This window comes from Saimiri boliviensis, chromosome 11 (genome assembly GCF_048565385.1).
Source record: "Saimiri boliviensis isolate mSaiBol1 chromosome 11, mSaiBol1.pri, whole genome shotgun sequence".
NCBI lineage: Eukaryota > Metazoa > Chordata > Mammalia > Primates > Cebidae > Saimiri > Saimiri boliviensis.
This window is the reverse complement of record NC_133459.1, coordinates 14,546,925-14,569,217: the sequence shown is the minus strand read 5'-3', so window position 1 is coordinate 14,569,217 and position 22,293 is coordinate 14,546,925. Positions and strand designations below refer to the sequence as shown.

The window sequence follows — 22,293 nt, the reverse complement described above, 5'->3', positions numbered from 1 at the left end:
CACCACTGCACTCCAACCTGGGTGACAGAATGAGACCTCGTCTCAAAAAAGAAAAAAGGTATCTATGTATCTACGTGGAAACATCAAGGAGATAGCTGTGGAAATGGATCTGGAGTTCAGGGGGAGGTGGGCACCGCCAGCCTTTGGATGCTACTGAAAGCTGGAGAGTGCAGCAGGAGCAGTGTCTGAGTACCGAGCTGCCAGGGCTGCCTTAGACCAGGGTCCTCACCCACACAGCACAACAATGCCCAGGCCCCTTTCCAGACCAACAACATCAGAAACTCTGGAGTCAGGGCACAGGAATCAGCACTGTTAATCCTGATGCCCGGCCCAGGCTGAGAATCACTGTCTTAGACCACAAGGGCATGAAGGCACAGCCAGCCAGCGGGGCAGAAAATCTGGGCAGTGTGTGCTCCAGACGCCGAGTGAGGAAAGTCTCTCAAGGGCAGGCATGGTCAGTCACCAGGGTCATGGCAGCAGGGGCCTAAAAGGGAGGTGCTGGGACCCTGAGGAAAGCACGTGGGCGCAGGGGCAGCACCTAAAGGGCACTCATCACAGAGGGCGGGAGCCTGCATGGATCCTGCATCAGCAAATGAGGCATTTAAACATGACAGTGATTGAGGCAGCTGCAACTCGAAAACACAGCAAATGTTTGATGATACTGAGGAAAAGTTACTGTGAATTTTTTGTAATATTGGGTCATGTGAGAAAAGAACCCTCATTTTTGAACAATATGTACTGAAATATTTATGGATGTCTGGAAATCTGTTTCAGAATAATAGAGGGCTGGTGGCATAGATTGTCCAGTGATGATAAGGGCTGAACATGGGGCTTCAGTATGCCATTCTGCCTATTCTGGGTCAGAAGAGAGGGTGCGGGAAGTGGAAGAAGAGCGAGGAAGAGGAAGGAAGGAAGGAAAGAAGGAAGGAAGAAGGGAGGGAGAGTAAGTACAAAGAATCCCCAGCCAGGCACGGTGGCTCATCCCTGTAATCCCAGCACTTTGGAAGACCAAGGAGGGCGGATCATCTGCGGTCAGAAGCTCGAGACCAGACCGACCAACATGGAGAAACTACGTCTCTACTAAAAAAAAAAAAAAATACAAAATTAGCCAGGCGTGGTGGCGAATGCCTATAATCCCAACTACTTGGGAAGCTGAGACAGGAGAATTGATTGAACCCAGGAGACAGATGTTGCAGTGAGCTGAGGTGGCGCCATTGCACTCCAGTCTGGGCAACGAGCCAAACTCTGCCTCTAGAAAAAAAGAAAAGAAAAGAAAAGAAAATCGCTTTGACCAGTTTTGCCAAAAGAGTGGCAGGAAACCTGGGTGGAGGAGTAAAGAAAGAAAGCCCTTGCCCAGGAAAGACGGGATGGCCACAGAGGAGAGTCCAGAAGCAGGTGGCCAGCATGCTCTGTGGTGGGAGGATGAAAAAGTTCTCATCCGAAGAAACTTCAAAAGTAAGCAAGGTCCACTGAGAACGAAGAGAGAGGTTAAGATTTCAGGTAATTTTGTGTTAACACTGTGGTCTCCCTAAGGTGCATGGGCTCTGCAGCCTCCATCTTAAAGTCATATTCCCAGGCCATACTCTAGACCTGCTCAGCCGTTCTCCTGCCCCTGCTGCTGATTTTTCGGGTGTGCTCAGGCACCAGGGCCAGGAAGAGCTGGCTCAGCTCATCCTAGACTCTCCCAAAGCCAGGAGCATGGGGCTCCCAGGCGCTCTGGGAAGGCTGGATGTCACAAGACTGCTTCGGGGAAGTGTGGGTGGCATACTCCAACAAGCCAAGAAATGTCTGACTCAGAATATTTTCATCAGGGTGAGCCCTACTCTCTGCTCTGAGCTGCCATAGCCCGGCCCTCTCTGTCCCGTCTCTCTTTGATCTTCACACACCCACAAAACAATTTCTAGTACTATGGTTGATATGAAGAAATCCTTCCAGATTGGTCCCTAATACTGAACTCAAAGGTGGCTGTGAAAGATGATAAATGGCCACATGAACATAAGGCAGTTCCAAGTGATGTCCTTCCTCTCTCTCTTGTCAGTCAAGGCCAAAACCAGGCTGCAACCCTGCCTAGCCCAAAAGGGAGTAATGTGGATTCTAACTCTGCTGTTGACTCACAGGCTGTAGGTTATGCCAGGGGAGCAGAGGTCACACCTCCCTATTTACAGAGCAGGATAAAGACCCCTGCTCCAACATCAAGAGAGGCTGGACACAAAAGGCTGTACGTGCGCCTGTTCAACTGCCTGGCCACCGTGGGGCTCCACAGGGATGCACCTGTCCCATCCCTGCTCAGCCACCACAGACACAGACCTGAGGATACTGGAGAAACCTTGCCCAGCATGCGCTGGTGGGTATGGTGCTCCTGTGATGCCCAGGGAGGAGGTCGCCAGGTAACAGCAGCCTCCCTGTGGGCTCTATGGAGATCAAACGTATTTAGACAACAGAGTGTTTGGAAGAGCCTCAGCAGGAAAGGTCTAGGAGGTAGAAATCCAAAAGTATAACAGACCCCACCTGAGGGCTGTGCGCTGTGGCTCACGCCTGTAATTCCGGCACTTTGGGAGGCTGAGTCAGTGGGAGGATCGCTTGAAGCCAGGAGTTTGAGACCAGCTGGGCGACATAGCAAGACCATCTCTAGCAACAATTTTTTATAAGTTAGCTGGGTGTGGTGGTGAATGTTTGTAGTCCCAGCTACTTGGAAGGCTGAGGCAGGAGGATCACTTGAACCCAGGAGTTCGAGGCTACAGTGAGCAGTGATCACACCACTATACTCCACCTTGGGCAATAGAGTGAGACCCTGTCTCAAAAAAAAAAAAAAAAAAGAAAGAAAAAGAAAAAAAGATGGCTGGGTGTGGTGGCTCACGCCTGTAATCCCAGCACTTTGGGAGGTTGAGGTGGGCAGATCACTTGAGGTCAGGAGTTTGAGACCAGCCTGGCCAACACAGTGAAACCCCATCTCTACTAAAAATACAAAAACTCGCCAGGCGTGGTGGTACACATGCCTGTAATCCCAGCTACTTGGGAGGCTGAGGCAGAAGAACTGCTTGAACCTGGGAGGCGGAGGTTATAGTGATCTGATATTGTGCCACTGCACTCTAGCCTGGGCAACAGAGCAAGACTACATCTAAAAAAAAAAAAAAGAAAAAAGAAAAAGACCTCACCTCCAATTACCTCTTTTAAGGATTAAATCCACAATGGCCACAGCTAAATAAGCTCATATCAACCTCTGAGCCAGACTGTGCGCTGCAGGCGCCCTCTGAGCCCATTGAGTCCTGGAGGCTGCCCCTCATCTGGTGACGTTGCAGTTGCACTGTGGGTGAGGACGTGGCCCACAGAAAGTGACACACCACTGCCCTCCTTGCTTCTGGGAATTCTACTCACAGCATGGCCACTGGTTGGGCAAACCACCCCTCCGGTCTTCACAGACATTCCTCCCTTCCAAGGCAGATCCCCAGGGGAAAGATGGAGCTCAAGCTACACACTGTCTTTTACCTTTGGGGGACCCGTCCACATCAGTGACAGCTGGAGAAGGGTCATGTGGTTGGAACTACCGACTGTCCCTTCAGGGAGGCCACCATAATGACTGGACCCCCAAGCTGGCATCAGCAGTTTGCTCCAGCTTCAGGCTCAGCCTCTCATGAATGTAAGGGAGGGGCCAGTGCTCACCATCCATCCCCTCAAAAAGACAGGGGGAACAGATAATAAACAAATGAGGCAGGCAGGCTGAGGTCTTTTAAGTTTTAGCCAAGCTCCCTAAGAGACTAATAACAGCTTTTTTTTTTTTTAGATGGAGTTTCGCTCTTGTTGCCCAGGCAGGAATGCAATGCCATGATCTCGGCTCACTGCAACCTCTGCCTCCCGGGTTCAAGTGATTCTGCTGCCTCAGCAGAAACCTCCCAAATAGCTGGGATTACAGGTGACTGCCACCATGCCCAGCTAATTTTTAGTATTTTTAGTAGAGATGAGGTTTCACCATCTTGGTCAGGCTGATCTTGAACTCCTTACCTCAGGTGATCTACCCGCCTTGGCCTCCCAAAGTGCTGGGATTACAGGTGTGAGCCACCACGCCCAGCTAATAACACCTTTTTAATGTGATCCAAGGAATGAACCACCACTGCCAACAGCACTTCTGTAGAGACTCTCCACTGCGATCTAAGACAAGGCAGGGAGCTGGCCAGGGCTGAGGAATTTCGTCATCGAAGAGCAGAAGAGCCCTTAGAAAACATTTGGTTAGGAAGCAGAGTTTCCTGGGGCCTCCCATTCAGAAAGAATGGCCTGCCCTGTGCAGAAGGGTATGTGAAGGGAGTTGGAGTTAAGGAGAGGGAGAGAGAGAGAAGTTATCAGTGAATGAAACTGACTACTGAATGTAATGAAAATCAGAAAAACAATCACTTAGCCACAACCTTCATTTATAGGCAGGGAGACCAGAGCCCAGGAAGACAAGGGTGCTTCCTGTACACCCCGGCTTTGGCCAGCGTCCTGCCACCGTACTGCAGAGTCTTGGCCAGGTGTGCTCAGGCACGGGGGTAGCTACTTCTGGGGCTCCTTCTGCTTCATCCCACCTGGAGATAAAGCGGTCAGGGCATCAGCTGTCACCAACCCAGCAGCGCTCATCCCAGCCTGGGTGACAAAGCAAGACCCTGGCTCTAAAAATAAAATTAAATTTAAAAACTGAGGAGGGCAGAGCAAGCAGGGGCCATGGTCCATCCCCAGAGCTTCCATGACGGGGCTCTGTAGGATTTAGGGGACACGTCAGGAATGTCCCAGTTGCTTCCCTCCTAGCAACATGAGATGTCAACAGAGGCTTCAGCTGCTGGGTGTCTGCTGCTTCGCCAGCCCCAGGGAACTGCGATCCTTCTGACATACACTGCTAATTTTATTTTATTTTTTGTTGGTTTGAGATGTGGGTCTCACTATGTTGCCCAGGCTGGAGTGCAGTGGCTAATTATAGGCACAATCACAGAGCAGTACAGTCTTGAACTCCTGGGCTCAAGCAGTCCTCCCACCTCAGCCTTCCATGTAGCTGGGTCTATAAGCGCACACCACCATGCCCAGCCTACTCTCCTAAAGTAATATATTTATGTAATATAATAATAGAGATGGGGTCTCACTATATAATACATATACATATATATATATATATATAAAATAACAGAGATGGATCTTGAACTCCTGGGCTCAAGCAATTCTCCTTCCTCATCATACCCAGCCTACTCTCCTATTTATTTATTTTAATAATAGATATGGGGGGTCTCACTATATTGCCCAGGCTGGTCTCGAACTCCTGGGCTCAAGTGATCCTCCTAAAATCCAGGGATTACAGGCATGAGCCACTGCCTCAAGCCTACTCTCCTAATTTTAAAATCCTTCACCTGAGGTCCCATTGTACCATAGCCTGGAAAATATATTTCATTTTCAATGGCAATCAATTATAGTGAATTACAGAGCAAGAGAGCCCAGAAATCACCCCTGCGCAAGAACCAATCAGAGATCTTGCCATTCAGAAACAATCAGGCTAGTTTCTCTACATGAAAAATGTTGGCTGGGTGCCGTAGCTCACACCTGTAATCCCAGCACTCTGGGAGGCTGAGGTGGGCAGATTGCCTGAGGTCAGGAGTTCGAGACCAGCCTGGCCCACATGGTGAAACTCCATGTCCATGAAAAATATAAAAAATGTGCCAGTCATAGTGGTGCACACCTGTAATCCCAGCTACTCAGGAGCTGAGGCAGGAGAATCGCTGAACCCAGCAGGTGGAGGTTGCAGTGAGCTGAGATTGCGCCACTGCACTCCAGCCTGGGCGACAGAGAAAGACTCCGAAAAAGAAAGCAGAAAGGAAAGGAACAAAAAGGGAAGGAAAAGAAGAAAGGAAAGAAAGAGGCTGTTGGCCAGGAGTGGGGGCTCACATCTATAATTCCAGCACTTAGGGAAACTGAGGCAGGAAGTTCGCTTGAGCCCAGGAGTTCAAGACCAGTCAGGGCAACATAGCCAGACTCCTGTCTCTACAAAATACTAAAAAACTAGCCATATAGGCCTGGTGGCACACACCTATAGCCCCAGCTACTACTTGGGATGCTGAAGCGGGAGGACTGCTTTAACCCAGGAGTTTGAGGCTGCAGGGAGCTACAGTTGTGAACTACAGCCTGGGTGACAGAGTGAGACCCTGTCTCTAAAAATAAAAATAAATAATAATAAAAAGCAAAACGCTGTCCTTAGAGATGTCTTAGAAGGGCAGTCAATGCTCCTGTCCAGGAAGGGCTTGTGCCCAGGCTGGGTGGCATCCTGGGTGTGGCAAAGTCCCCCCACATGCAGAGCTGTCATAAAGGGTTTGTCTACCTTGGGACTGCATCGATCTCTAAGCACGTTTCATGAAATTAGTGCTTCTTAACCATTCATTTGCCACTAAATACAGCAGTCAATTGCACAGATTTCTTTGCCCACCTCCCAAATCACTGCTCATTAGCCCTTCTGCTGGAGAGACGGTAGGCTCTCTGCTTTACTGGCAGCTCTACTGAAAGATATGCAGAGCATGACCAGCCTGGGCAATCTGGTAAGACCCTGTCTCTACTAAAAATACAAAAAAGGCTAAGTGTGGTGACTCATGCCTGTAATCCCGGCACTTTGGGAGGCCAAGGCGGGTGGATCACCTGAGGTTGGGAGTTCAAGACCAGCCTGGCCGACATGGCAAAAACCTGTCTCTACAAAAATTAGCTGGACATGATGGCATGTGCCTGTAGTCCCAGCTACTCAGGAGGCTGAGGCAAGAAAATTGCTTGAACCTGGGAGGCAGAGGTTGCGGTGAGCCAGGATCACACCACTGCACTCCAGCCTGGGTGACAGAGTGAGACCCCATCTCAAAAAAAAAAAAAAAAAAAAAAAATTAGCTGGGCATGATGGCACACACCTGTAGTCTCAGCTACTTGGGAGGCTGAGGTGAGAAGATTGCCTGAACCAGGAGGCAGAGGCTGCACTCCAGGCTGGGTGACAGTGAGACCGTCTCAAGAAAAAGAAAGATGTGCAGGGAGAAAGCTGGAAGAAAGCAGGCACTTGAATTATCTGTGGATTTCATTTTTCTGTGCTTTCTTTGTGGTGTAGGAACAATGACAGCTGAAAGTGACTAGCCTAGCTGGGCACAGATCTCTAGAATAATTGACAGAACATAGTTTCCAAAAGCAGCTAAATGCTTCCTCTTCCTGGAAGGGGAGTGTGCAAGCCTCCAGGTACTATGATTCCTAGGGCTCGGAACTCAGCACAGGGACTGACTTCTTACAGAGAGACCAAGGACTACTCTTAAGGTGGAGAGACTGGTCGGGCATGATGGCTCATGCTTGTAATCCCAGCACTTTGGGAGGCCAAGGCGGGCAGATCACCTGAGGTCAGGAGTTTGAGACCAGCCAGCCATTATGGTGAAACCCCGTCTCTACTAAATATACAAAAATTAGCTGGGCGTAGTGGCAGGCACCTGTGATTCCAGCTACTCAGGAGGCTGAGTCAGGAGAATCACTTGAACTCAGGAAGCAGAGGTTGTAGTGAGCCAAGATCGCACCACTACACTCTAGCCTGGGCAACAGAGTAAGACTCTGTCTCAAAGAAAACTAAAAAAAGAAGGTGGGGAGAAAAATGCTAACAGGTTCTGCCAAGGGGCCTCAGCAAACACGGGAGACCTAGAAGCCAGCCAAGGGCCTGAAAAACACAGAATGCACATGATTCTGCTCCATTCTTCTACTGCTGGGATGGAAGCAGGAGCCGGCAGAGACCCTGAGCTCTGTTTTCTGAGGTCTCCACGCTCACTGTCATGTGTGGCACTGGCGGAGAAGGGAGTTTTTCAAAGCCTCATTTTAACCAGGCTTTCAAAACACAGAAGCTTCAGCTGGTGTGTTCTCTTTCACTTCCCTTTTACTCTCCTGTGCCTATACCACCACCTCATGAGTGCCTCCCCCACCCAGACAACCCAAGTATGGCCAAGGGAAATGCTCACCCAGTCACTGTCTAAATCAGTGTTAGGCTGGGGGATCCTGGGGGACCCCTGCTGCCAAGGCCTGTGCAATGCAGTCAGATACTCTACTGAAGATGAAAATGTACGTACACGGCTAAGACGTATGATGGACCTTCATGGGTTACAAACCCATAATGCTTAGTAAGGACATCAGGGAGTACACCTGTCCCACTACAATTTGTTTGATGTCTATCTCCTCTTCCAGAATGTCGGTCCCATGGGTGCAGGGGCTTGGTACCGTTTCTCACTGTTGATTCCTATGATTAGAAGAGAGCTCAGCACATAATACTCACTCAACAAGTATCTGTTAGATGGTTTTACGGAGGATTGGCCCACAGACTGACCCATGGGGACGTATTATCTGTTATTTCAAGACCAACATCATGGAGAAGGAAAAGGCTCAGAGAAATGGAAAGAGCAAGAGCCAGGAAATAGTTCAAATCCCAGCCCTGCTCCTGTGAGCTTAACAACCTTGGGCAGTTTACTTCTCTAAACCCATTCCCTCATGTGTTAAACAGGCAACGGCCAGGTGCGGTGGCTTATGCCTGTAATCCCGGCACTTTGGGAGGCCAAGGCACTTTGGTCAGGAGTTTGAGACCAGCCTGGCCAATATGAAGAAACCCCCTCTCTACTAAAAATACAAAAATTAGCCCAACATGGTGGCATGTGTCTGTAATCCCAGCTACTTGGGAGGCTGAGGCAGGAGAATTGCTTGAACTTGGAAGGTGGAGGTTACAGTGACCCCAGATCATGCCACTGAACTGCAGCCTGGACAACAAGAGTGAGACTGTCTCAACAAACAAGACGGGCTGGGCGCCGTGGCTCATGCCTGTAAGCCCAGCACTTTGGGAGGCCAAGGCGGGTGGATCACCTGAGGTCAGGAGTTCGAGACCAGCCTGGCCAACATGGTGACACCCTGTCTCTACTAAAAATACAAAAATTAGCCAGGCACGGTGGCACGCATCTGTAATCCCAGCTACTCCAGAGGCTGAGGCAGGAGAATCGCTTGAACCTGGGAGGCAGAGGTTGCAGGGAGCTGAGATCATGTCACTACACTCCAGCCTGGGCGACAGAGTGAGACCCCATCTCAAAAAAAAAAAAAAAAAATACCCAAAACACCCAGACATCATGGGCCACTGACCCAGGAAATGCATGCAAACATGCCAACTATAGGGCCTGGCATGCAATAGGTACCGCATAAATTATATTAAACGTTAAGGATTCTTCTGGTTTTATTACTCCCCGTCCCCCGAACATGTTCAGAATGCTCATGCCTCAGCAGTCTGTGAACATCAAAAACAACCTGGGGCAAAAGTGTGAACAATAAAGTTTGGTTACCCTTGAAAAGGAAGTTTGGCGATTTCTGTGGATTTCAAGCACGCATCAGTACCTTCCTTGTTCTCACATAATATTACATTTCTCAGAATCTGTTAGTTCCAACTGTTAAAGATATATGGGGAGGAAGGGAATTATAAGAAACTAATATCTTCTTCCTCATGTATTTGTGCAAATTTGTAGACATTTATAGGGAAAGGAGGAAAAGATAAATCACAGATACATAGCATGAGGCCAGGCGCGGTGGCTGATGCCTGTAAGTCCAGCACTTTGGGAGGCCAAGGCAGGTGGATCACTTGAGGTCAGGAGTTCCAGACCAGCCTGGCCAATATGATGAAACCCCATCTCTACTAAAAATACAAAAATTAGCCCAACATGGTGGCATGTGTCTGTAATCCCAGCTACTTGGGAGGCTGAGGCAGGAGAACTGCTTGAACTTGGGAGGCGGAAGTTGCAGTGAGCCCCGATCATGCCACTGAACTCCAACCTGGACAACAAGAGTGAGACTCTGTCTCAACAAACAAAACAGGCTGGGCACGGTGGCTCATGCCTGTAATCCCAGCACTTTCAGAGGCCAAGGTGGGCAGATCATGAGGTCAGGAGTCTGAGACCAGCCTGGCCAACATGGTGAAACCCCATCTCTACTAAAGATACAAAAAATTAGCTGGGCTTGGTGCTGTGTGCCTGTAATCCCAGCTACTCAGGAGGCTGAGGCAGAAGTGCTTTAACCTGGGAGGCAGAGGTTGCAGTAAGCCAAGTTCACGCCATTGCACTCCAGCCTGGGCGACAGAGCAATACTCTTTCTCAAAACACACACACAACTAAAACGAAACAAAACAAAATACATAGCAGGGAGAGTATCTGTGCAGAGGGCCACGTGCTTCACTGGCAAGAGGTCAGGAGAATCTCTCAGGACCCTGGATGGTTTCAATAACTGATAGATCAGTGGCCTAAACTTTCATCTCCAGTGAAAAGGACTCTCCCAGAAATCATCCTTATTCTCCTGCCTCAAATGGAAGTTCTAGGACGTCTGTACCTTGAACAAACAGCACCAAGGAGGACAGGGCTGGAAAGGAGACTTCACCCAAACAACCAGCCCTTCTGCCTGGTTTAGACTCTCAAGGAGGAGAGCTCAGGGCCCAGACTGGCTCGCTCTCTATTACATGGCACTTCCCAGATCCCAGGCTGAGAAACCTGTTTTATCAGCAGAGGTGGCAACCCAGAGAGCTTTCTGTCGCAAGTGAAAAAATATTGCTTTCCTTGGGAAGAAGGGCACTGCCAGCTTCAGCAGCAACACACCTCTGCCGTGATGCCTGAGATGGGCACTGGAGACTCCAGAAGTAGGAATGACCCAGATAGGTGCCCCACAGTCCCTGCAAATGCCAACCTTCTTCTCTCCACAGCAGTCATGAACTGAACATCAGCTCTTGCCTTTCCACATTAAGGCTTGTCTGGACCACTCTACCTCTTACTCAGCGTTTCCAGACCTAGCATTTTTGTCAGCTGGCAGCAGATTTTCAGTTTTGCTGAGAATTTCTTTTCACACTGGGCTCCAGCTGGATGAGTTTTGAGGGAGACTCACAGGAATCACCGCTGCTCCATCTGAAGCTCTGAAGTGTTAGCCATGACAGCAGAGTGACCACAGATAGCCCCATCTGAACAGAGAGCCTGTTGCTGCCAGATGGTGACCTGTTTCTGTTAAACCCCAGGTGAGTTTCTGCCTGGCCTCAAATCATCACGCAGGGCCTTTCAATCTGGATAGGCCTAAGCCAGAGCCAAAACATGGAGAGAGTTAGCCTAGGGTGTTCTGTGATGGGATGGAAAGGATCACAGTGTCACAAAAAACCTGACAGCAGAGAAGCATTTCATCAAAGGAGAACCATATCTTAAACGCAAATGGGCATGGGGCCGGGTGCAGTGGCTCACGCCCGTAATCCCAGCACTTTGGGAGGCTAAGGCAGATGGATCACCTGAGGTCAGGAGTTTGAGACCAGCCTGATCAACATGGAGAAACCCATGTAAAAATACAAAATTAGCCGGGTGTGGTGGTGCATGCCTGTAATCCCAGCTACTCAGGATGCTGAGGTAGGAGAATCACTTGAACCTGGGAGGTGGAGGTTGCAGTGAACCGAGATCACACCATTGCACTCCAGCCTCGGCAACAAGACTGAAACTGTCTCAGAAAGAAAAGTGAATGGGTTTGGGCACAGTGGCTTGCTTTCCTCTTGCCTTAGCCTCCCAAAGTGTGTAACCCCACACTTTGGGAGGCTGAGGCAAGAGGAAAGCTTGAGGCCAGGAGTTCAAAACCAGCTTGGGCAACACAGGGAGACCCAGTCTCTGAAACAAAAAACAAAAAACAAAAAAAAAAGTGAATGGGCAGGGCTCAGAAAAAGCAATGACCACCTCTCCACTAGCATCTACTCCTGAGCCTGGGTGGAGTTACTCATGGGATCAAGGATCTCTCTGTGCACACCATGGTTTCAGGGTTAGGGACCTTCAGGTCCCTCCTCCAGTCCTCACCAGACAGCCTCTACTCTGGGAGAGAGGAAAGGAGCAGGGAAAAAGCTACTGATAATTTTGGAAGTGGAGGAAGAGGAGTGGGGAGAAGGCACACTGACCCTTAACACTTCAGTTTGCAAAATGTATGTGTAGATACTATTTTATGTGAATCTTTGTCCTGGTGACTCAGGTACTTAGGGATTTTGAGAACGTTTAAAACTCTTAAAAGGTTTTCTGTAAAGCCAAAGAGAAGCAGAACTATTGATCTAAACAAAATAGTCAATACAATTTTTATACTTATCTACCTACCAGTCCCTGCTTTTTTTTTTTTTTTTTTCAAGATAGGGTCTTACTCTGTCACCCAGGCTGTAGTATAATGGCATGACCCTGGCTCACGGCAGCCTCAACCTGCTGGGCTCAAGTGACCCTCCTGCCTCAGCCTCCTGAGTAGCTGGGACTATAGGCATGTGCACCCATGTCCACCTAATTTTTTATTTTTATAGAAACAGGGCTCCACTATGTTATACAGGTTGGTCTTGAATTTCCAGACTCAAGTGATCCTCCCACCTCAGCAAATCCCCTCCCGAAGTGCTGGGATCACAGTCGTGGGCCACACTATGCCTACCACCTTCTCTCCCTGTCCCCAGCTAATTTTTTTTTTTTTTTTTTGCAAAAAAAGTGATTTATTTAGGTAGAGAGAGAAAAAGGAGAAGGAGAGAAGGAAGCAGCTAGCTCTCACACTGAATGAGAGAAAGAAATGTCACTCTCACACTGAGCGAGATGGGTTCCCAGAAGGAGAACACCAGAGAAGGAAAACTCTCCTCACACTGAGTGAGAGAATCCAGAAAGATGGAATCCAGGAGAGGAAAGACAGCTTCCACACTGGGTGGAAGGGGACCCCAGAGGGGAAATCCAGGAGGGGAAAGAGAGCTCCCACTATGTGGGAGGGGATTCCAGAGAGCTGGAAATCCCACTAATTTTTAATGCACTTGCAGATCTAACCTATCTCAGGAGTAGAAAAATGAGAAAAAGCTCACCCCTCCAGGACAGCCTTTTCAACTGCACAGACAGGCTGGGCTGAACAACAGCTGTGGCTCATTCACCAGCGCCAGTCAATCCCGATCCGGAATGGGACTGGGAGGCTCCTGCTCAAGGCAGGGTGTGCCTGGCCGGAAATAACTTCATTCAGAGCCTACGCTGGGGTGGCAGTGTCTGCCCAAACCGAAGTGAGTGGGAGACCGAGGCGACAGAAGGTTGTCAGGACCCAGGAACTGAGCGATGGTTACCCTATTACAATTCATTTATCCCATTGAAAGGACGGGAGAATAGGAGACAATTACTTTTCATTCTAGATACTTCTGAGCTATTTGTGTGTTTTTAAAAACCACTACTTATTTTCTTAGATTAAGTTTTTGGCCAAGTGCAGTGGCTCATGCCTGTATTCCTAGCACTCAGGCAGGCCGAGGTGGGAGGATCAATTGAGCTCAGGAGTTCTAGACCAGGCTGGGCAATATAGTGAGACCTTGTCTCCACAGAAAAAAATAAAAATTAGCTGGATGTGGTGGCATACGTCTGTAGTCCCAGCTACTCAAGTGGCTGAGGTGGGAGGATCACTTGAGCCCAGGAGTTGAAGGCTGCAGTGAGCCATGATGGTGCCACTGTACTCCAGCCTGGGCCACAGAGTGAAACGCTGTCTCAAACACACACACACATAAAAATCATCATTTTTCATTCTCTGATCCTTCTAAGTGTCCCTTGCCGGGTGCAACGTTATTGCCTTAGGGAATCTTCCCTCATCATCTCCTCCAGAGCAAACCTCCCTGCAAATTCTTTATCCCATTGCTCTAATGCCTTCATAACACTTACCATGATCCGAGATCATCTCTGCCTGTCTACAAATGGATCACCCTTCTTCTACTAGAATATCAGCTCCATGAGGGCAGATACCTCATCTGCCTGTTCACAAGAATCTTCCTAGGGCCTATGATGGTGAGGTCCTAGGGAAGGTGCTCACTAAATAGTTTTGAATAACTCAATACAGGGACACGTGATGAGATTTACAAGTATCCACATTCACTCCACAAGCCTAACACAACGTGCAAAAACACAGCTACAACAGAGATTTGGTTAGCTATAGGACTGGTTGCACCAACATCTTTGGAGGTGATCCCTGGCCTGCCTTGGCAAGGACTTTTTCATATGGACACATGCTTCATACGTGAACTACCGTCTGCAGGCTAAATCCAGCCTTCTACCTATTTTTGTAAATAAAGTTTTGTTGGAACAAAGTCATACTCATACACATTTGGTTGTTTTTGAGCAGAACTGAGTCATTTCAATGAAGACTATATGGCCTGAAAATATTTACCATGTGGCCTTTTAAGAAACAGTTTGGCCGGGCACGATGGCTCACGCCTGTAATCCCAGCACTTTGGGAGGCCGAGTCGGGTGGATCACGAGGTCAAGAGATCGAGACTATCCTGGTCAACATGGTGAAACCCCGTCTCTACCAAAAATACAAAAAATTAGCTGGGCATGGTGGCGCATGCCTGTAATCTCAGCTACTCAGGAGGCTGAGGCAGGACAATTGCCTGAACCTGGGAGGCGGAGGTTGCGGTGAGCCGAGATCGTGCCATTGCACTCCAACCTGGGTAACAAGAGCGAAACTCCGTCTCAAAAAAAAAAAAAAAAAGAAAGAAAGAAACAGTTTGGAGGCCAGGTATGGTGACTCACTTCACGCCTGTAATCCTAGCACTTTGGGAGGCCAAAGTGGGCGGATCACCTGAGGTTGGGAGTTTGAGACCAGCCCGACCAACATGGAGAAACCCCCATCTCTACTAAAAACAAATTACAAAATTAGCCGGGCCTGGTGGCTCATGCCTGTAATCCCAGCTACTTGGGAGGCTGAGGCAGGAGATTCACTTGAACCTGGGAGGTTGTGGTGAGCAGAGACCATGCCATTGCACTCCAGCCTGGGCAACAAGAGTGAAACTCCATCTAATTAAAAAAAAAAAAAAAAAAAAGGAAAGAAAAAGAAAAAAGAAAAACCCATAAGCCTAGCAGCCTTCATAGGTACCACCATGAAGGGGAAAAGCGAATGCAGAAAATATAATAATAAAAGGTTCAGGGTTAAAACAAACTCGACCAGGCCGGGCATGGTGGTTAACACCTGTAATCCCAGCACTTTGGGAGGCTGAGGTGAACAGATCACCAGGTCAGAAGTTCAAGATCAGCCTGACCAACATGGTGAAACCTTGTCTCTACTAAAAATACAAAAATCAGCCGGGCATGGTGGTATATGCCTATAATCCCAGCTACTCGGGAGGCCGAAGCATGAGAATCGCTTGAACCCAGGAGGCAGAGGTTAGAGTGAGCCAAGATTGCATCACTGCACTCCAGCCTGCACTCCAGAGCAAGACTGTCCCAAAAGCAAACAAACAAACAAAACCACACTCACTGAAGACTGCAAAAAGGTGAACTGTAGAGTCCACAGAGACACTTGCAAGTAGTAATAATAGTGGCTTTTCTTCAGGCCTCACTGTAAGCAACGTATTGTGCTAAAAGTGCTATAAGTGTGTTCTCTCATATAATTGAATTATCATTATAATATTAGTAGGAGGTTCTCACTGCTGATGCTAACAGTGGTCCGGTCATCTGCCAGGGTTGAGATGGTCAGTGACAAACCCAGAAGTCAAACCCAGGCCACGTGCCTCTGAAGCCTGCCTTTGTGTCCGCCAGAAAGCGGCTTCCACAGAAAGCACTTTCCAGACGCATCTTGCAGAACCCTCGGTACTCCTAAGACAGGTACATCTCCTCCCTGTCCTTGGAAGACCATCTGGAGGGCCCCAGTTCCTTGGGGATGCCTAGGCTGTTTCTTCAATGTCTGCTTCTTCTCTTTCTCTGAACTCTGCCAGTACTTCAAGACTCAGTTAACCCCACTCTGAGAGTTTCTCTTTGCTCTAGTTTATTATTATTATTACTTATTTATTTATTTTGGGGTTTGACTCTGTCACCCAAGCTGGAGTGCAATGGTGCGATCTCAGCTCACTGCAACTTCCACGTCCTGGGCTCAAGTGATCCTCCTGCCTCAGCATCATGGGTAGCTGGGACTACAGGTGTTCGCCACCACATCTGGCTAATTTTTGTATTTTTTTGTAGAGACGGGGTTTCACCATGTTTCTCAGGCTGCTCTCAAACTCCTGAGCTCAAGCAATCTGCTGCCTTGGCCTCCCAAAGTGCTAGGATTACAGGCTTCAGCCACGGCACCCAGCCAGTTATTATTTATTTATTTATTTTTGAGATGGAGTTTTGCCCTTGTTGCCCAGGCTGAAGTGCAATGGCGTGGCCTCAGCTCACTGCAACTTCTGCCTCCTAGGTTCAAGCAATTCACCTGCCTCAGCCTCCCAAATAGCTGGGATTATAGGTGCCCGCCACCATACCCGGCTAATTTTTTTTTTTTTAACTTTTTTTTTTTTTTTAAAGATGGCCAGGCTGGTCTTGAACTCCTGACCTCGGCCTCCCAAAGTGCTAGGATTACAGGCATGAGCCACCGCATCTGGCCTAATTTTTGTATTTTTACTAGAGATGGCATTTCACCTTGCTTGCCAGGCTGGTCTCGAACTCCTGACCTCAGGTGATCTGCCCTCCTCAGCCTTCTAAAGTGCTGGGATTACAGGCGTGAGCTGCTGTGCCAGGACCAGACAGTTATTATTTTTAAAAAATTCTCTCCCTCAGGCGGAGGTTGCAGTGAGCTGAGATCATGCCATTGCACTTCAGCCTGGGCAACAAGAGCGAAACTCTGTCTCAAAATAAAAAAAACTATCTCCCTCCTCCTGCTGACCCCTCCAAACCAATATATAAATTGCTGGAGGGAGGGAGAAGCCTGCTTTTTGTTGTTGTTGTTGGAGTTTCATTCTTGTTGCCCAGGCTGGAATGTAATGGCGTGATCTTGGCTCTCCACAACCTCTGCCTCCCAGGTTCAAATGATTCTCCTGCCTCAGCCTCCCGACTAGTTGGGATTACAGGCATGCGCCACCATGCCCGGCTAATTTTGTATTTTTACAAGATATGGGATTTCTCCATGTTGGTCAGGCTGGTCTCGAACTCCCAACCTCAGCTCATCCGCCCACCTTGGACTCCCAAAGTGCTGAGATTACAGGGGTGAGCCACCATGCCCGGCCAGGGGGCTGCTTCTTATGGCATATAGTCTTTGCTCATTCTGCAAGCTTATGCAACAGACACACCTGCTCCTCAAAAAACTTCAGAAAACCACTGCCTGCCTTCCTTCCCCAGAGAAGATGTTATTTGGTAGAACCACATGCCAATACAAAATGCCAAAACTGTCCTTGACTTGGACATTTCTTTTTAATTATTATCGGCAACCACAGGCTTTATTGGCAGCATCTGGGATGTTGCTGCTACTAGCTCCCTTTCGAGAATTGAATTTGCTTTTTATTGTTATCATTTCCTTTTTTCTTTTTTTGAGATAGTCTCCCTCTGTTGCCCAGGCAGTGGCACGAACTCAGTTCATTGCAATCTCTGCTTCCCAGGTTCAAGTGATTCTCTGCCTCAGCCTCCCAAGTAGTTGGGACTACAGGCATGTGCCATCACATCCAGCTGATTTTTGTATTTTTGGTAGAGATGGGGTTTTGCCATGTTGGTCTTGAACTTCCGGTCTCAAGTTATCCACCCACCTTGGCCTCCCAAAGTGCTGGGGTTATAGGCATGAGCCACCATGCCCAGCCTATTGTTATCATTTTCATTTAATCATGTTAATTGTTAAACTCTCCAGTTCTCTCTAACCCCCAGGAATTCTGTGTCCACATCAGAACACAAGTTGCCTTGGATTCAGATGGACTGACAGCTATTTGACCTGTCTGGTGTTATAATGGGTATTCACCACCACAAAATCTAAGTGTGAAAATAGCTGAACTCAACATACTCCTTGGGATAGTAGTTGCTTTGAGGGTGTAGTTTCTGGGAGGGGGAGTGAGAGGGCCTTCTGGGACAATGGTCACGTTCTGTTTCTTGGTCAGGGTGCTGAACATGCAGGTGTTTTCACTTTGTGAGAACTCATTAAGATGTACGTTCAAGACCTCTGCACTTTTCTATAGGCACGCTTCATTTTCTTTTTTTGAGGTGGAGTCTCACTCTTTTGCCCAGGCTGGAGTGTGCAGTGTTGTGATCTTGGCTCACTGCAACATCCGCCTCCCAGGTTCAAATGATTCTCCTGCCTCAGGCTCCCGAGTAGCTGGGATCACAGGTACTTGTTACCACACCCAGCTAATTTCTGTATTTTTAGTAGAGACAGGGTTTTACCATCTTGGCCAGGCTGATCTGGAACTCCTGACCTCGTGATCCACCCTCCTCAGCCTCCCATAGTGCTGGGATTACAGGTGTGAGCCACTGTGCCCGGCAAGCACCCTTCATTTTCATAAAAAGTTCTAAAATCTCTTTGCAAATATAGAAATATCGCAGTAGTCTCAAACAAGCACACAGAGGAAGTTGGCTAACAAGAACAAATGGTGTTTCGGTGGTGAGGCACTTAAACCATCTTCAAGTCTTGTAAAATTGAAGAATGGGCTCTTCCACAGAGAAAAAAATCTACCAGTTAAGACTGGGTCAGGATCCATGTTAAACACTCTATGTTCATTCAAACTTCACAACACAGCCTGACCAATATGGTGAAATCCAGTCTCTACCAAAAAAAAAAAAAAAATTAGCCACGTGTGGTGGTTCACACCTGTAATCCCAGCACTTCGGGAGGCCAAGGCAGGCAGATCACTTGAAGTCAGGAGTTTAAGACCAGCCTGACCAACATGGTGAAACCCCATCTCTACTAAAAATACAAAAAAAAAAAAAAAAAAAAAATAGCTGGGCATAGTTGCAGGCTCCTTTAAGCTCAACTACTTGGGAGGCTGAGGCAGGAGAATTGCTTGAACTCAGGAGGCAGAGGTTGCGGTGAGCCAAGATTGCATCACTGTACTCTAGCCCAGTGACTGTGTGAGACTCAGTCTCAAAAAAAAAAAAAAAAGGGCCGGGCGCGGTGGCTCAAGCCTGTAATCCCAGCACTTTGGGAGGCCGAGGCGGGTGGATCACGAGGTCGAGAGATCGAGACCATCCTGGTTAACATGGTGAAACCCCGTCTCTACTAAAAATACAAAAAACTAGCTGGGCGTGGTGGCGCGTGCCTGGAATCCCAGCTACTTAGGAGGCTGAGGCAGGAGAATTGCCTGAGCCCAGGAGGCGGAGGTTGCGGTGAGCCGAGACCGCGCCATTGCACTCCAGCCTGGGTAACAAGAGCGAAACTCCGTCTCAAAAAAAAAAAAAAAATTAGCCTGTAATCCAAGTTACTCTGGAGGCTGAGGCAGGAAAACTGCTTGAACCTGGGAGATGGAGGTTGCAGTGAGCCGAGATCATGCCACTGCCCTCCAGCCTGGGTGAGAGAATAAGACTCTGTCTCAAAAACAAACAATAACAAAAAACACTTCACAACAACCCTAATGTTATCCCTGCTTTATAGATGAAAAAACTGGGGCATGGAGAGGTTAACAAGCCTGACCAAGGTTACAGGGTTATTATTTTGGCAGGGTGGGGACTCAACCAGGCAGCTGGACTCCTAAATCCATGCTCCTAACAATGATGCTGGCCATGTCTTTGGTAGTGATACACGCAGGGATGGGTTTCCAGTGTCTAGTGTGTGACATTTTCTGGGGTGCATTCCAGCTCAATAAAATCTCCTTGTCCAAACACCTACAATTATATGCATCTTAACAAACACACCTAACCCTTTCATAAATGACAGCCTGATTTACAGAGTGAATCTCTGCCTTCGAAAGACTCGTGCTTATACATGTGACAGGGTGCCAATGTCTCCTGTCTCTCCATCAGGGACTTTCTCCATTCATTCGTTTGAAATCCAAAGACAAATGCTGGGCCTACCTGAAGCCACAGTCAGCCCAGATTAGATTAGAGAGGTCACCTGTGTTCCTTTCCCGTCCATTAGGAAGATGTATTGCTTCTCAACAAAGCATTTGCTCATCCTCCCCTCGTTGAGTAAGCAAAAACGATACTCCACTGCATTAGCAAAGCTGGGTAAAACTAGTACAACTCTTGCTGGATCTCTGCAATGTTACCTTTAATTGTGCTTTTAGAGGAACGTTTTTAGTAAGGGCACATTTATCTTTATGAAAGGTGAAACCGTTTGCCTGTGTTGCTTTTGAGGAATATAAGTGGGAAAACAGACAACTATTTAAATATGATGGATGATCTAATTAATTCTCTTCATTTTGCTTCTTTAAGTAACATAAGCTGCTAAGTCCCTCACCCAAGCCATTTTCTTATTATTTGTTTGTTTGTTTTGTTTTCAGTTTCTGAGACTATCTGGTGAGCCAGGAATTCAAATTACACACACACACACACACACACACACACGCACACACCATTCTGATTTGGCCATTGAGGTTTTCAGTGAATATGGATTCTTTTAAAATTATTATTATTACTTTATTTTTATTTTTACATCCAGCCCAAAATGTCAGAATATGGATTCTACCTTCTAGCACGGGACCCTTTTCGGATATGCTGACTTCATCACAAAGACATGGCCTTGACAGGTATGCGCTCATTTCTCCCTGGAACTGGGACAGTGATTTCCACTGCGGCAAGCCCCACAGCAAGGTGTCTGTGGTGTCACCCGGTTCCCGATCGGCATCCGAAATGCAATCCCCAGGTACTTGAGGTTCTTATCATCAAAGCCCCCGGTGAACCTCTTCAAAGCTACCCTCCTCGAGCAAGATTATTCAGGGAACTTCCCAGGAGCAGAGGCAGTGTCGCCGGGACCCAGGCCCGGGCACAGCTAAGTTGCTCAGCACCGGCCTCCACCCTGACGATCAGACTCACTCGGGGCGACGCCTGCCTCCCGGGGGGACGCGGGGACGCAGCGGATTCCGCAGGAGGCTGCCTTGGGGCTCCTCCAGGAGCTCCCGGGGGCGCCGCGGCACCGGCGAGGCACCGGAGGGTCGCTGGCCCCTCCCCGGGAGGGCAGGGCCCCGGGCCAAATTTGGGGAAGCTCCGAGGATGCTGACCTCAACTTTGTTTTTTAAAAATAGCTCCGAGGCCGCGGCGCTCACGTGAGCGGCCCCGCGTCCCCTCCACCGGCCCGGGGCTCCCGGCCGCTCGTCGACCCCCGGGGCTGCGGAGGGGAAGGGCGGGGGCCCGAGTCCCGGCGGCAGGAGGGACCCCGGCCCCGGCGAGCGCCGCAAGAGGGCGTGGGGGGCGCGGCGCGGAGGGGGCCCCGGCCGGGAGGGAGGCCGCGCTCACCTTCTTCACCGACAGCGAGATGTTCTCCAGGATCCGGTCCTTCACCTCCCGCGGCTCCATGGCGCTGCCACCGTCGCCGCCGCCGCCGCCGCCGCCCCGCCGCCGCTTCCCGCGCCGGGGGCAGGGGGTCGCCGCCAACCGCTGCCGCCGGCCGTGTGGGGGCTCCGTCGTGCCGGCCGCGGGGCGCGGCGCCCGCCGCCCGGCCCTCGTCTCGCCCGGGCCCTCGCTCCGCCGGCGGGGAAGGAGGCCGCGGCTGTGCGCGGCGGCAGCAGGAACTGATGTCAGGCGGGGCGGCGCCAGGGCCCGCCTGCGCCTGGGGACTCCGGAGACCCGGAGACCCGCACAGACTCTGGGCCGCGGCCCTCCCCAGAGACCCCGAGACCCTCCCCCAGCCCTCCTCGGGACACAGACCCCGCCCCCGCGAGACCCCAGAGACACCCTCAGACCCCAGGGACTCCGGAGACCCTAACCCCACCTGCCAGAGACCCCCACAGACCTGGGCCCCCTGCCCTCCTCAGAGACCCTGGAGACCCCTACAGACCCCGGGACGTCGGCCCTCCTCAGAGACCCACAGACCCTCCCCACAGCCCTCTGCAGCCCACAGACTCCCCCCCAAAACCCCACAGACTCCCACAGGCCCCAAGGACTCTGGAGACTCCGACCCCACCGGCCAGAGACTCCCATAGACCCCAAGACCCCTGCCCTCTTCAGAGACCCGAGACACCCACAGACCCTGGGCCCCCTCCCGCTGACCCTCTTTAGCCCACAGACCCCTCCCCCCTCGCAGGGGATCCCACCCCTCCTCGGTGCACCCCACTAACTCTGGCCAGAGACCCTGAGACCCCCTCAGCCCACGAGCCCCACCAATCTTCCTCCCCTTCCTTAGCCCAGGCATCCCCTCAAGGCACACACCCGGGCCCCCTGGCTTTGGCAGCCTGGAGGCCCCAGCACCCCCACCGGGTCAGCCTAGACTCCAGCCCCCAGCCCTAGACCCTCCCTCGTCCCCCTGCCCCCCCCAACCCCTCCCCTCTTCAGTGCCTCACCCTCAAGGCCCAGTCCTACACTTGAGGTCCCTGGCGCTCCTCCCCACCCTCAGAACACACCCTCCTCACCTTCAGCCCCAACTCCATCCCCACTCCTTACCCTTATC

At 49.9% G+C, this 22,293-nt stretch overlaps 1 protein-coding gene across 2 annotated transcripts in view; it reads right to left on the bottom strand.

Annotated features, from left to right (window-relative positions):
• Positions 1-21,272, bottom strand: part of PLEKHM2 (pleckstrin homology and RUN domain containing M2) — a 47,047-nt gene extending 25,775 nt beyond the window's left edge. For both annotated transcript variants that reach the window (XM_039473624.2, XM_039473623.2), the window contains exon 1: positions 21,144-21,272. In XM_039473624.2, the coding sequence (XP_039329558.1) occupies positions 21,144-21,203 (60 nt within the window). In that variant the 5' untranslated portion in view covers positions 21,204-21,272. The remainder of the gene's footprint in view (positions 1-21,143) is intronic.
• Positions 21,273-22,293: the final 1,021 nt, after the last annotated feature.